The sequence below is a fragment of the Pyrus communis genome, chromosome 1, assembly GCF_041283825.1.
Source record: "Pyrus communis isolate YQ-2024b chromosome 1, ASM4128382v1, whole genome shotgun sequence".
Taxonomy (NCBI): Eukaryota; Viridiplantae; Streptophyta; class Magnoliopsida; order Rosales; family Rosaceae; genus Pyrus; species Pyrus communis.
In genome coordinates this window covers 3,989,038-4,004,468 of record NC_142565.1, presented here as the reverse complement: position 1 = coordinate 4,004,468, position 15,431 = coordinate 3,989,038, and the positions used below count along the sequence as shown (strand labels likewise).

Sequence of the window (15,431 nt, the reverse complement as noted above, 5' to 3'; positions counted from 1 at the left end):
TGTAGATTTATCCCAATTATTTTTGTCAATTTACTGGGCAAATGATAAGGCATACGAGACAGAAGTAGTGCTCAAGCGCTAATTAGTTAGTAAGATAGTACGGTGCTAATTTCTTGTTTAAACTCACTCTACAAACTTGTTTTACAATTCAAATCGTTAAATTTGAGGTTTTCATTCAAACATCATCCTTGAAAGTTTGGGAATCATATCACATTTTGATCAATATCGTGAGCATTTTATTAGTCAACAATATTGTGTGTTAATGGTTTGGTCATAATTGAATAACTAAACACCTATTTGAGTGTGCTTTTGCCGGGATAATATTTCAGTATTTGAATTTAAATAATGATCTTTTCATATCATGAAACTTACACCCCAAACTAAAAGTCAGTGCCCTAAACTAAGAAAGATTATCTTATTTAAGTTCATGTCATCTGAGTTGAGAAGGAAAAGTAGCAAAAAATAAAATAAAATTCGTTTGGCCAAAATTGCTCCAAACAATATAAATTCTGCAGAATTATGACTGACTTAATGCGATGAAGGGGACATAGGCCCTTTTTGAATCTCACAGTTCGGAGCTCAAGGACCAGACAATTCGGACCATTCAAATCGAATTTGACAGTTCGATTAACTCAATTTGTTGGTCCACCTCACAAACCAGGGGCTACGATTTCTCTTCAACACAAATCAAGGATCCGGATTTCCTGATCTTTAGGCTTCGGACAGTAAGGCCTGAAGAGATCCAAATTCTAATGAAGGCATTTCATTTCATCATAAACATAGTATAAAAAAGTGGGACTCAAAAAAACCCTTTCCGCATTTTACAATTGTGAACCTCCCTCCATGAGTGATTCGACTGAATCAACTTAATTCATTATTCTCGTAATTCTTCTATCTTAAGCTTGCTGTGAATCAAAACTGTTAAAAAATAAAAAAATTATAAGATGTAAAAAGTAATTTTCTATGTGACTCTGATGGCACCAGAAGAAGAAGAAGGAGACAAGTTTGCCCCCTGAGAGGGCTGAGGCTGCCCAATTTTAAGCTCTAAAGCATCTTTCTCAGCTGCTGACGTCATGCTGCTGATCCGGCCGGCTGCCATGGATGGACTGCTTGGGAGGGACCTTGGTGATGATGGGATTCCAGAAGGGTGAGAAATGACAGGTGCACTAGTTGGAGAGTTACCATGGTTTTTGATCATGTGGTGGTAACTTGGTCTGTAAAAGTGCATCATTGGGGCGTATGAGACATTTCCTGGAATTCCCATCTGTTCAAACATGAGCAAAATCATCATCCATAAGTTTGGCACTTTGTTTTAGAAAAATTAACTTCAAATGGAAACAAACACATTTCACTTCATATTTCTTCTAATTCTCCTTCTCATAGGTTAGAGTATTTTCAAATATATAGTCTTGTAATATTGTGAGAAAACTTCATTTCATGGTGAAAGTACTTTAAAATATCATTTTAAAGAAACAAACTCATAGATCAAACTGTAATTGCAACCGACTATTGCACCTGACATTAACAATTGATTGGTGAGTGATTTTTGTTCTTTCTATTGTGCGGTTCTTGAAGTATTTCTCGCTAACAGTAACAGTTGTCACGGGGATTACACTGATAGAGTAACACTCAAAACTAGGTTCGCATACAATCATGGGGAAAAGGCAAAAGGGTTCTTACCATAAATGGCATGGCAGGGTAATTTGGAAGAGTGCAAATTGGAGACAATGGAGGAGCTGGGGGGCCATCCAAGCACAGATGTGGGAATCTGTCAAGAATCTGAGTTGGAACGTTGCTAGCCGGTGGCGAGTTATTGCCTGTATTGATTTTCAGTTGCCTAGTTTTAGAGCTGCTAGCCTGTGGTGAAGTTTCAGCAGCTGACTTTGTAGGTGTAACTGAGGAATCTTGAGGACCCTGATCCTGCAAATCCAATCAAAATCCAGTCATTGTTATGAATTAATAAGAACTGCCTCTACCATATTGTTAAAGAAATTTGCATAAACAGGACCGGTCACAACCTTTTAATCAAAAGACGTATATAAGTTAATTAGGGTTTAGTGCTTCTCTATTGTTAGACAGTGCCATCTCAATTTTACTTCCGATAGAAATTCATAATATGTTCTATCCGTGCAATGCATATTTTCTCGGAAACTGTGCAGTACTTGTTTGACGTGGGGGAGGGAGAATTACATAGAGTTCTCTAAAGTGCATGTCAAAGAGGCTTGATCTGCGTTTCCTCTTATCATTTGTAGCTTGCCTGAGGAAATACTTCTGTGCATGACTAGCAACCTGGGTTGGGGTTCTTGTGGTCACAAAGTTTCTTGCTATTCCTCTCCAATCACCTTTCCCAAGCTTCTTCAAACCAGCTAGAAATACTCTATGCTCTTCCTCAGTCCATGGCCTCCCTGAAAATATTCATTTCAAATTCACTCAAAACCAAACCTGAAGAATCTAGATGCAATTACGCTAATTTACAGAAAAGGAATTTGAACTTGAGTGCAAAACTAGCAGACATACTATCTTGGCCAACTGATTTAACCTAAACTAGGTCTCCAGAAATAAAAGGGTAATTTTGGAGATGCCATTAAAGAAGATCTACGTATACAAATAATCAACGTAATACAAAGAAGAAAAACACCAATGAAGAACAATGCAGTCACACATGCATTCCTTTAACATCACAAAAGGCAATTAAATCAAAGAGCAAACAGAAAACCTAGACAATAAAATCAGTTGGAATTGATGAAATTATCAACAATAAAAATAGACCTTTTTTTCTCTCATGGGCGGCCTTGTGTCTCTTGTTATGAATGAGGCCATCGGAGAGGTAGCCAGCATCGTGATCAGCCCCAACAGCGTTGTTGTTGTGGTCTCCGTTGCCGTCTGTATGCAGATTCCCCATGCTGTAACTCTTCTTCATAGAATCCTCCTGGTTTTCCAAAATGTTCACGCCGAAAAGCTTCAAGCAAAACCCTTTATTTACATGGCTGTGGTTGCACGTCCTCGAGTTGTGGCCATTGTGACCACAATGCGAACACTTTCGTGCCGATTCCTTCACCATAATTTGCAACCCTTTTCTCGTGGAGATCAATCCGCAAATCTTCTAGTAAAAATAACAAAGAAGATGATGGATTTGATTGCTTAGATATTGATTTGTTTTGGGTGAAAAGAAAAAAGAATATTAGTTTTTCTCTCTTACGTGCAAAGGAAGGTCTATACAAGTATTTATGGGGCTTTTGGTTTCCTTTTCTATAATAAGTCTATAACAATCAAACACACGTAATTTTACTTTTTCCTTCACCACTAAGCTCACTTAATCCCTTTACTAATTTTCCCTACAAAAACTACGAAAAAACAGATGTGAAAGTTGAATCAAGGGTTGTGATTGTTTCGGTGGCCGGTGAACTATAACCTAAGCCGTTGGATTTATGGTTTGAAATTGGTTGATTTTTTTTACTTTAATGGGTAACTGGCACGTGGAAATGCACTTCCAGTCCTATGTGAAGCTGGTCTTACGCGATTGTCTGTGCTTCTCTGGAAAGTCGGTGCGCGTCCCTGGTCCTTGCTGCTAATTTTATCTTTTTACCCAAAAATAAAGGAGAAAAAGAGAAGAAGAAAAAAGAAGAAATAACTTGTACAGCTTTTTTTTTTGTTGATTTAGGTTAACTAATTTGGGAGATAAATATTAACAGCTAATATGGATTTTAGCTCGAGTCCACCCTGTGAAATTCTAGAGCAAGGTAAAAAGCTACCTGTTTCCGTATGTTGTTGGGACTCAGAGATTACAATTGGACGGTCAGGATTTGTTGATATTTGATTAAGCTTCAACTTACAAGCAATCAGGTCCGTTTATATGTAACGAAAGGCAGGGCGGTAAATCTGATCAACAAAAAGGGAGGTGTGGTAAAGCTTGCTCAAATGTGGTTAATCTGCTTATCATTCTAGTTATTTAGACTCAAGCGATAAGCTTGCTTAATTATATAAAGCTGGCCATTTGTTACTTGGATGCCAAGAAAATGACTTACAGATAACATAAAACACATAATAAGAGTCAGTTCTGAAGTTAAAAAGAAATTAGACACATAGTATGAATGATATGGATTTTTAGTCAAAATGGTTTCTAAGATTTGCATAACACATAATTTTGGTCCCTGAGATTTAAAATCAATAGAAGTGGTCCATGAGATTGTCCACCATTCATTATTTTGGTTATTCTGTTAAAAAACTCCGTTAAGTTGAGGGTATGACACATAACTTGGTCTCTGAGATTTGCATAAAACATAATTTTAGTCTCTGAGATTTGCATAACACATAACTTTAGTCCCTAAGATTGTCCACCATCCATCATTTTGGTCATTTCATTAAAAAGCTCAGGGACCACTTAACAAAGTTTTTTAATGGAATGATCAAAATAATGGATGGTGAACAATTTCAGGGACCACTCCTATTGATTTTAAATCTCAAGGATCAAAGTTATGTGTTATAAAAATCTCAGGAACCATTTTGTATACAAAATTCACTTATCATCTTTTTTTAAGAACCTAGGCAATACAATTTTATTGATATGAAAAAAGAAATTACTTCTAGAGAGGGGACATCAATTTTACTTCTCACAAAGCAAGAAAAATAAAATACAATAAAAGAGAGGATATAAACATTTCCCTTCTTGAAAAAGAAAATACAAGAAAAATAAGGGAACATAAATCTTATCCCTCTTGAAAAAGAAAACAAAAGAATGGGGGAAAGAGAATAACCTGAGAAACAAAAAGGAAAATCCAAAAGGATTGGGTAAAAAAGAAAATCACTCATCAAGAATGACAGGCATTACCAATAAATTTGTATGCAGAAAAGAAAAATCTCTATAGGAGAAGCGGCATGTCAAACAAGAGAAGAATGGAGAGACCCTAAATTGGTTAATTTGTTAGCAACCACATTCTTTTCTCGAAATGTATGAAGCAACGAAAAACCATGTGTTGCAAACGAGAAATACAGTTTTTCCAACGAGTATGGAGCAACCAAGGAGGATAAAAAAAAAAATTAGAAGCAAAGTAACATGTCACACTAAAAAGTCACTTTCAAGCATAAATTTTGTCAATCCAGCGCATGAGCTAACTCCACAACAAGGATGACAACATAAAATTCTGCATAGAAAGAAGAAAATTCCTTATCAATTGGCATAACACGATTTAATTGTAAGTAAACCTAAAAAAACTTGGTTGCAAGTCCCTAATTTTGACCAAAAAATTAGAGTTTTAAGGCTTGAGCTTAGATTCTTCCCGTCCAACAAAATTAAGTGAGATTTGTATATGAACGGGTTAAAATGCTCTTGAACTGAAACACACAAGACACCAAATATACCGATCGACTTGAACATATGATATGACCAAACGCTATGAAGCCCTTGAAAATAAATTTATAGGTATAACTTCTATGGTGCTACTATTTTAGGCTGACATCTAAATCGTCTTCCTCTTAAGATATTTGACTTTAAAGTATGTTTAAATTAATAGCTTGCTAATCGGTTTGAACGATTATCGAGTTAACCTGATATTAATTGCAACTGAAGGATATATACTTTTTCTTTTGCTGGTATTTAAAAGAGATATTACTATAATATCAATATTCGGAATAGAATCTTATTGTGGACTAAAAACGAAAAATCTTGACAATTAATAATATATATCTTTCATAATTAAGTAATTTTCTGTCCAAAAGATAGTAACCAAACAATGAAAAACAATTCAATGTGCCTATAAATACGGGACGGTATATCACATGTTATTATATAATTGAAGAGAAATTAGTTTTTTCAAGTGTCCATCTAATTGTATAATAACATGTGACGTACCATGCTTTATATTTCGCAGACTACTATCTACTAATAAACTTGCAGTCAAAGGAACAACAATTGTGGATTTCTTTTGCTCTGAGTGTGCTATAGCAAAGAATCACAAGTTGCCCTTTGGTTCTTCCACATCATCAACTACTCATAACTTAGAATTGTTACATTGTGATTTGTGGTGTCCTGCTCCTGTAACTTCAGTGAGTGGATTTAAGTACTATCTCCTCATAGTTGATGATTTCAGCAAGTATAGTTGGATGCTTCCTTTAAAGGTCAAGTCTCAAGTGTATTATACTTTTGTACTCTTAAAAAACTATGTAGAAAACACAATTGGAAATACAATCAAAACTGTACGTTCTAATTCAGGGGGTGAGTTTACAAGTCTATCTTTTAAATCTTATCTTCAAACTCATGGCATTCTTCATCAATTAAGCTGTCCACACACACCAGAACAAAATGGTTGTGTGGAAAGGAAATATCGTCATCTAGTTGAGACAGCTAGAACTTTATTAGTTTAATCCCATGTTCCTCACCAATACTGGGTTGAAGCCTTCACAACTACACTATATCTCATTAACAGATTGCCAATCTTTGGGATTTCACAATCACCTTAGGAGTTATTATTTCATACAGTTCCAAATTACTCAAGGCTTAAAGTCTTTGGTTGTTTGTGCTTTCCATGGTTAAAACCTTATGTGTCCTCCAAACTTAATGGGAAAAGTAAAAGATGTATTTTCTTGGAATATAGCCTATAACATAAAGGTTATAAATGTCTGGATGTAGAAACACAAAGGGTTTATATTTCAAGACATGTAGTCTTTGATGAGGTTACATTTCCCTTTCATGATTCTCATCACCATGTGTCTTCTGTTTCTACCCCTACATCTCAGCCTATTGATTTGGAGTTTTCTCTACCTTTATACATTTCATCTAATGCTCCATCTTGTGCTTCAACTTCTCATCCAGCTTGTGTTGAACCTAACTCCACTCATTCAATTGTGCCAAGTGATACCACAAAATCTAATCATCTTTCTATGCAACAAGTTCCACATATGCAAGAAGTTCAAAATGTACACCCCATGATCACAAGGTCTAAGAATGGCATTTATAAACCAAAAGCATTCAGTACAACTAAACATCATCTTCCTTCTTCCATTGAAGTGATTCCAACAACATATCTGCAAGTTTCAAAATATGCAAATTGGAGGTTAGCAATGCAAAATGAATTCAATGTTCTTCAGTCTACAGGTACTTGGACTCTTGTCCCTCATACATCCTCTCAGAATGTTGTTGACTGCAAATGGGTATTTAGAATTAAAAGAACCCTGATGGTTCAATTGAAAGATACAAACCCTGCTTGTTGCCAAAGGCTTTCATCAAAAAGAAGGTTTAGATTATAAAGAAACTTTTAGCCCTGTAGCTAAACCTGTCACTATTAGAATCTTATTAACATTTGATGTGCAATTCAACTGGTTCCTTAATCAGTTAGATATTAGCAATGATTTCCTTCATGGGGATTTAAAAGAAGAAGTGTTCATGGTGCAGCCTCTTGGGTTTCAAGATCCATATCTTCCAAATCATGTGTGTAAGCTCAAGAAATCTTTGTATGGTCTTAAACAAGCCCCTAGGGTATTGTTTGATAAGTTGTTTCAGGTTCTCAAATCTCTTGGTTTTACTCAATCATCTTCTGATGCCTCTCTGCTTGTTCTTAAAGTTCCAACCTTGGTCATTGTACTGGTTTATGTTGATGATATTCTCATCAGTGGTCCTAATGCTTCTCTCTGCCAACAACTTATTCAACAGTTGAGTACCTTATTTCCAATTAAAGACCTAAGACCCTTACACTATTTTTTGGGCTTGGAAGTTCACAGAACCAAAGACAATCTTTTTCTGCATCAAGGCAAGTACTTACTTGATCTCTTACAAAATACTAATATGGATGGAGCTAAACCATGTTGTACACCCCTCAGTTCTGCAAAGTTGGATCACAATGGTGAATTGTTACCTAATCCCACTGAATATCGATCTTTAGTTGGTGGTCTGCAATACCTTACTTGGACCATACCTGATATTTCTTTTGCTGTAAATCAGGTATGCTGGTTTATGCATGCCCCAATAGTTAAACATATGCAAGCAACGAAGAGGATTTTAAGATTCTTCAAGAGCACTATATCTCAGGGTCTTTTGTTCAAACAAAGTCCTTTACATCTTTCTGCCTACTCGAATGCAGACTGGGCTGGCTGCACATTTGATAGAAGATCCACTAGTGGGTTTTGTGTCTTTTTGGGTTCTAACTTGATTAGTTGGTGTGCAAAGAAACAAAACACAGTGGCTCGTTCATCCACTGAGGTAAAGTATAGGTCTTTGGCTCAAACTGCAGCAGAGATTACTTGGATATGCAAAGTGTTGAAAGATTTTGGTTTTCCCATGACTGCTAAACCCACTCTCTGGTGTGATAACATTTCAACCATATCTCTTGCTTCTAATCCTATTTTTCATGCTCGTACTAAGCATGTTGAAATAGATTATCACTATATCTGGGAATTGGTTCTTGCCAACTTAATCAAAGTCCAATATGTGTGCAGTCAGGATCAAATTGTTGATATTCATACAAAGTCCTTGTCAAAATCAATATTTCAGTTTCTACAATCCAAGCTCTCACTTGGAATCTTGCTTTCTTCCAAGTTTGGCTTTGAGGGGGTGTAAAGATGAAGATGCCAAGTCATAACAACATATGGTTATTAGTTTGTTATAGGTGTGTTGTAAATTATTTTGTTTTGGCTTGGTAGAGAGAGAATCTGTTTTGGTTAGTTAGAAAGAGAGAATAGATAAAGGCTATATATTAGTGGTTGTATTCTTAATTTGTTAATTAATGAGAACATACTTTTCTTAATCTCTAAGAAAAGCTTTCAGAGAAAGTCTTGAGTTTCTATACTGAGACCATCAAGCTTGATATTTTTTTCACTAAAAGTAGAAGATATTAATTATTAACCGTCGGATTTACTTGTATTTCTATGGAGATTACGATAACTTATTTCAATTAGGCAGCAGGAAATTATTATAACAAAATCATCAAAATTAAGGTAATAGAATTGAATTTTAAAGCTCTAACTACAACACATGCATATACTCAATACAATAATCATCTGACGGTCAAATATTATTCATGTAATATATGTATTTAATACGTTCATCATCTGACGGTTAAAATGATCATTGTATTAAATATATATAAGTATTGTAGCCCTGTGCCACTGTCAACTAGTTTTGGTTATTTTGGAGAAAGTTTTATACAATGCAACGAGTCACCTCTACATTTCAAATTAAACTATTTGTAACATACTTGATATCATATCTTTAACAGAGATGAGACTTGTTTGTATTGTTGGCAATTTGACATCTGTGATAGAGGTGAGACTCACTTAAGACCGAGATAGAGCCATGATTTTTTTTTTCTCAGTGAACACTGTGGACTAAACGACATAACTTGTCATAAGAGCCTCCTAATATTGTTTCCCACATCCTCAACTAAAATATATATACATATTACAAATATAAAGGCATAAATGAAATCATAATGACAAAATTCGACGGTACGAGTAAACTTAACAAATATACACCTATTTTTGAGAAAAGATCGATAGCTTATTAAGAGTATCAAAAGAGTTGCAAAAATCCATTACAATACTGCTTCTTCAAATAATAAATCAGAGCCACATGAAGGCTAAGATAGGGGTGACAAAAGGGTTACAAAATGGTATCAAAAGGATTACAGAATCCATTACAACCTGCTTCTTCAAATCTTTTTGGCTGATTCCAAAAGGGATGACAATACCAGTATTGACTCTCTTGACCAAAAAGTAACGGAGGAGATGAATATTCCTATCTGAAGGGTTACAAAATCCGCTACAATACTGCTTCAATAACTCAAGTCGTTCTAGAGGAGGTCTCGATCGAGCAATGAGAATTAGGCAAACAAAATTTTGAATCCAGTTATGGTGAAAAACATGTTTTTCGATAAGTCAAATTTTGTTTCAAAAGAGGATCGATTATTATCGTTGGTTTATCCGTTTTCAACATGAATATTTTGAAACAAGTAATCTTATATAATACAAATTCTTTTACCATTTGCAAACCTACACAGAAAGTTGTCGCTTAACCTTTTTTAACCCTTCATCTTTTGTATGGCTTCTGCAAGGAAATTGTTATTAGCACTCCAAAAGTTTCATTTTATACTCCTTACAAGTGTATTTTACTTTCTAATTATAGAAAGTTTAGAGTACTAAGTGAGATTTTTGAACAATTTCATTTCTGTAATACCTTTAATTGGAGATATAAAATACTTTAAAATGTATATTTTATTTTCACGAATAGCTCTTCCGTTGAGGAAATGCAAAATACCATATTAATCAGAAAATGTAGACAAAAATGTAAATTTACATGTTCATCCACTCATCCACATCTTTAAGATGCACATATCACTTTTGCCAATACACATCTTCACCGTATTAATTTGATAATAAAATTTACACATCTCTATGATTTTTTGCAGACTAACAAAAAAGTTCAAAGGATCAATCTCAAAAACCCCAACAAAACTTTAGGGAGGGGCATCTATTTCATTACGATCGCTTAGACGATGCCATCATGGCGACACGTACTCCACAGTGCCACATAGCATATCATCGTCATCACTTAGTCGAATCAAACCAAATATGATCAAGAATCCAGCAAAAGTCAAAAGAAAAATATAATTAAAAACACAAACCTTTTTTTTTTTCTTGCAGGAAGTTAAAAATCACAAATTAAACAAGTTCTCAGTCCCCAAATATTCAGCTCATTACCAGAGAAAGAGAGACATACATTTAATTAATAAAATAAACAGAGACACACTCACTCGTACAACAAAATACACTTGAAATTACAGAGACAGAGGACAATCAATGCACTGCCCTATTTATGTTAAAGTCTAATTTTTATTATTATTGTAGCCGTACGATATCTACCTTAAAACTCCTCACCACGGGATCAAACTGCATGGACACATATATATGGTGGTATGTACACAGATTAGGGAGTCTGATGTTGACCAGAGGTATGCTGGTGACCATGCTCGGCCCTGTCCTTCATCTCCCTCGCCTTCCCAGCCAGTTTGTGACGAGCCGAGTCCAGCTGGTCCGCGCCAGGTAGCTGCTTCCCGGTCACGTATCTGTAGATCCATGTCAACACCGTCACCGAAGCCACACCAAACCCACCGGATGTCAAGAACCCCATTATTATGAGGGAAAGGGTGATCACGGCCGGGACAAGAACCGGGCTGAATATGACCATCAGGGGGGTGGCTATGGTCAAAGCTATGACCGTGCCAGCAAGGACCAACCCAGAGAGCACGAAAAGGGAACCACCGACGGCCACAGCGGTGGTCGTCATGGCGACTTGGTAGGACTTCTGGTGCTGATGCTGCATGCCTTGTTAACCGCCCTGGAAATGATGGGATTGCTGGTAGCCGTGTGTATCAGCCATTTTTTTTTCCCGAGGTGGGTGGATCGAGGAAATGTTTGAGTGTGAATACGAGAATCTGTATGGGGAGAGTGATGGGTTGAAGAATAATTTAAATGGTATGAAGAAATGTGGTGGGAAGAGGGGGTGCCTATGTGAGGGTGGGTTTTTTTTTTTGGTGGGGGGGTGGGATTTTAGGAATCAGCAATCATCATCGATGTTTTATTTCAAGTTGGGCTACCTCAAATTTGTTTTCAGTTTAATTAGTCTCAGCCCAAGTCAAAGCCAAATGTCTTATTGGGCTGAACTGATGATTACCCATTATTTAGTTTCAGCGGAAGGCCAACCCAACTATTGGACTGAACTGATCAATACCCTATAAACAGTTTCAGCCCAATTAGATGATGATGGTCATGAGTCCATTAATCACCAAGCCTAATAGTAGGTTTAGTGAGTTTAGTTAAAACTATCACTGACATTTAGTACTACAGTCTAGTGGCATTCTTCTTCACTTGTAAATAAGATATCTTAGATTCAGTTCTCGCCAAAAGTGAATTTGAACCACATTATTGTTAGTCTATTATGAGGTTTTACCCACTCCTTCACCCTCTAATATTGTTTGTTAAACTAAAAAACTAGAATATACCCATTTGCTAGTATCTTGTAGGGAAACTAAAGGACCTCTTTGTCCATATAAGAAACAAACAAAAGGGAAAGAAATATACACCAACACCAAGTTTTGAAACCAACACCTATCAATTCACAAACAACCTGACCACCACATTTAAATTTCAATTTCTATCATTTGTTTGCATTGTATAACATTTATACGAAAATAATAATTTTCACCTCTGTATACTCTTCATTTTTTACTTCTTCCGAAGCCTTTGGAGTTTGAGGCTCTGCGCGTGGAGTCGACCTGCTCCATACAAGGCCAGCTCTGGCGATGCGCTGCATCAACTATTTGCAAGGCCATCACGTCCTGGTCTCCATAAAAATAAAAAATAAAAAATAAATGCCCAAGGGCTTGGGGCTGTCACTTTTTACTGGTATTATTGTCCGAACGCCCATAGATGGCCGAAACATGAACCTCCCCACCTGCCAACCCATAAACCCTAATTCACAAGCACTTCGAATCATTTTCATGAGATCCGAAGGATTCCGTGATATTATGATACATTGTGCGGTCAGTTTTCATTAGGTACTATTTATTTAATTTTAAATTTTTAATAATTTCTGATCGCACGTTCTACGATGTATGAACACAATCACGGATTCCCCAAATCCTTAGGAAAAGGATTTTCCCTTAAAGCGTGCTCTGCGGGTTGCTCTTTGATATGTTCATTCTGATTCCACAAAAAATCCCAAAAGTGGTAAATGGAATCCACATGTTTGAGATTGACCGGATAACGTCGACTTGGTATTCCCTATCAAATGATAATTATTGGATCAGTGACTTGGTTTTGGGGATTGGTGTGGACAAGATTGTTGCTTGATATCCTGCCAATCCATGGATATATTGATTTATTTTACTTGATGACTTGATGTTCGTTGGCACTGGATTGTGGCCTTTGGAGATTGGAAGGGAAGCAGATTCTCTGCCCTTCCACTTTTCGTGTCTTTCTATTTTGTGTGGTCACGATTAAACCACGTTAATATTTTATATTACTATTCAATTTTGTCTTGTTATCTCTATAAAAAACAATATAAAATGTTAACGTAGCTTAATAGTGAACACACAAAACAAGAGGGCAAGGGAGACACGAAAGTGGAAGGGCAGAGAATCTGCCTCCAACTGAAAGATCCGCAACACTTTAATCTTATGAAGGAAGACCGCGATTGATCTGTTGAGGATTTTGGTTCTTTGTTTAGGTTAGGGTTTTTGGTGGGTGATAGAAAGAATAATTTAGGATTCAATCCAGTAAAAAAAATTTTGAAAAAAGACACAGGTTAATTAGTAGAGAACTTATATAATTATTGTGTTGAATAGAATTTTTTTTCAGAATATTTCATTTTTTTTCTTTAAAAAATGGACTACTAGTGATTTTGCAACAACAATCTATCATTTTCAGATTTCGAAAGACTTAAGTTAGTTGTAAACCACCTCCGACCTTATAAGTTGTAAAGGGCAGTTAATCGATGCTTCTGAATGGGAACACTCGGTGGAAAACTTTTCTCGAGGAACTTGACAGCTTCTTACTGAGCACTTTGGAAGAACTTAACCACCACAATGATATCGATCAGGAAAGGTAAAGGCTTAAAGCTGTTTTACTTTTTGATCGAGTCTTTCTTCTTTTCTTATTTGCATTTGATTCCCTTCACTTGAAAAGTTTAGTAAACGAAACTCATAAAAAAAATATTATTATTATTAGAAAGAGTGAAGAGTTTTGAATTTGAACCACATAGATAGAAACTCATTTTAATTTGGTGTGTGTTTTATAGGCGCTTAAGAGATTTTTTTTTTTAGTATGAATTGGTTGTTTTATGCTATTATATGATCGAAAACCTTTTTTTTCAAATGTCCAACCTATTTTGTAAGTCAGGCTATTTAATTGTTACACCTTTATCCTTCCCATTTTTCTGGGCGCTTCCAAATTTGTGTTTTGGGTAGGCTTATTTTATAACATTATCATATTCTTTTTCAAATTCACTTCTTAATCTTTGACCTGTTAATCCTAGTAGCTTCATCATATACCCATTACATGTACTTTCTTCAAAAGTTTTTCCCGCTTTACTAGCTAAATAATTTTCTGTTTCTTTACTGCCTTTCTTAAGATAAAGATTTTCTTTATATTCTTCCATTAAGCGATATTTTCTGAAAGCTCTTCAATTTGATCTAAAATTGTCGTAATAATTTTTGTTTTATACTGAACATCTATTCTATTGACTAAATCCGGTCTTCTCATCATTACTCTAATCTGTTGCTCAATTTGTAAGAGCTGCTCTAAAAGGCTTTCTTTCATATCGATATATATGTATTGGTGGTGGCTTAGGCATGTAGTTTGGTGGTTGAATAGGGGTTGTTCCATATGTTGATTTGTGTGTTGTGACTATCTTCAGATCATTTCATTGTGTTCGAGTTTTCTGCAAATGTAAAGTTGGAATTGGCTCTAAGTTAAGGTTTCCCCATATTAAGTATCATATTTATTCTTTATATTGTTGGAAAATTAGTTATTATTTTATTACTGTTTATGGTTTTCTTGTGAGCCAAGGATATTAATCAGAGTTTCTTGTCCGTTAAGGATTAGGGTTTTGCTTTAATTTTCACTATATATAGTAGTGATTGTGTTAGTTTATTTAATTAAGTTAGTCACAATGTAGCCTTTGGGGATCCTATATCCGTTTCAGCATTCTCGATTGTTTAAAAATATTCTTGTTAATTTTGTTCATCGCGAACTCTGATATTCAACTTGGTATCAGAGCCAAGTTCGATCCTTCGGGATTTAATCTGCTTGTGTCTGGTATCAATTTGTCCGTCACTCCTTTATCTCTTCCGCTTCTTCGTTGTCGGTTTGCTTTATTGTGGTGCTTGAGTTGTATAGGATTTGTGTTTCTATTAAAAAAAGAAAAAAAAGAAAAAAAGGTATGTAGAAGATGTAATCTCTTTGATTCATGTAGTCTTCTTGACAATTTCATTTAATAAAGTTTATTATATTCAGTTTGTTTGTTTGTTTGTTGTGTACTTTGATATTTAACTCGATATCTCTTTTCTGTGATGACGTATTGTTGAATTTTGATATTTTTTAGCAACAATATTATCTCTTCTTTTCCAAGGTTAGGCTTAGAACCACAATGATTATAAATTTCTTTCATCAAAAAGTCCTTAATCTACGTGTGGTTTGCATGCATTGGTGCCTGAAGAAGATATGCATAATCAGTTAAGCTCCGTCGAATGGACGAAGTTCAACTGAATTTCGCTAATCAGTTTGAATTAATTAACTAAGTGGTGTTAATTTGTAATGATGGCCAACTTGAAATCGGATTCACCAACCCCCTAATCGTCTAACTCGGATGAATAATCAGAGATAAAGCTCCTATCCTTTCGTAGCACCGCAAATACTTCTCAAAAGTGAGATTATCTATAAATTTT

At 35.5% G+C, this 15,431-nt stretch overlaps 2 protein-coding genes across 2 annotated transcripts; both read right to left on the bottom strand.

Moving 5' to 3' along the window:
- Positions 1 to 747: 747 nt before the first annotated feature.
- LOC137719567 (putative transcription factor At5g61620) lies at positions 748 to 3,197 on the bottom strand. Its single transcript, XM_068458605.2, has 4 exons — positions 2,770 to 3,197; positions 2,191 to 2,405; positions 1,681 to 1,920; positions 748 to 1,264 (listed from the first exon to the last, which is right to left on the bottom strand). The coding sequence occupies exons 1-4, from the start codon at positions 3,059 to 3,061 to the stop codon at positions 962 to 964; spliced, it is 1,050 nt and encodes a 349-aa protein (XP_068314706.2). The 5' UTR covers positions 3,062 to 3,197; the 3' UTR covers positions 748 to 961.
- A 7,581-nt stretch (positions 3,198 to 10,778) lies between these two features.
- Positions 10,779 to 11,469, bottom strand: LOC137721171 (oleosin 1). The gene is given in 1 exon segment (XM_068460279.2): positions 10,779 to 11,469. A coding segment is annotated over 1 exon segment (453 nt). The 5' UTR covers positions 11,366 to 11,469; the 3' UTR covers positions 10,779 to 10,912.
- Positions 11,470 to 15,431: the final 3,962 nt, after the last annotated feature.

Excerpts from the sequence above, each read along its gene's own strand:
- LOC137719567 (XM_068458605.2), bottom strand. The coding sequence starts at position 3,061 with ATGGTGAAGGAATCGGCACGAAAGTGTTCGCATTGTGGTCACAATGGC. Across the intron at positions 1,921-2,190 it reads TGCACTTTAGAGAACTCTAT|GATCAGGGTCCTCAAGATTC; the intron begins GTAATTCTCCCT and ends TTGGATTTGCAG. Across the intron at positions 1,265-1,680 it reads ACCCTGCCATGCCATTTATG|ATGGGAATTCCAGGAAATGT; the intron begins GTAAGAACCCTT and ends ATGTTTGAACAG.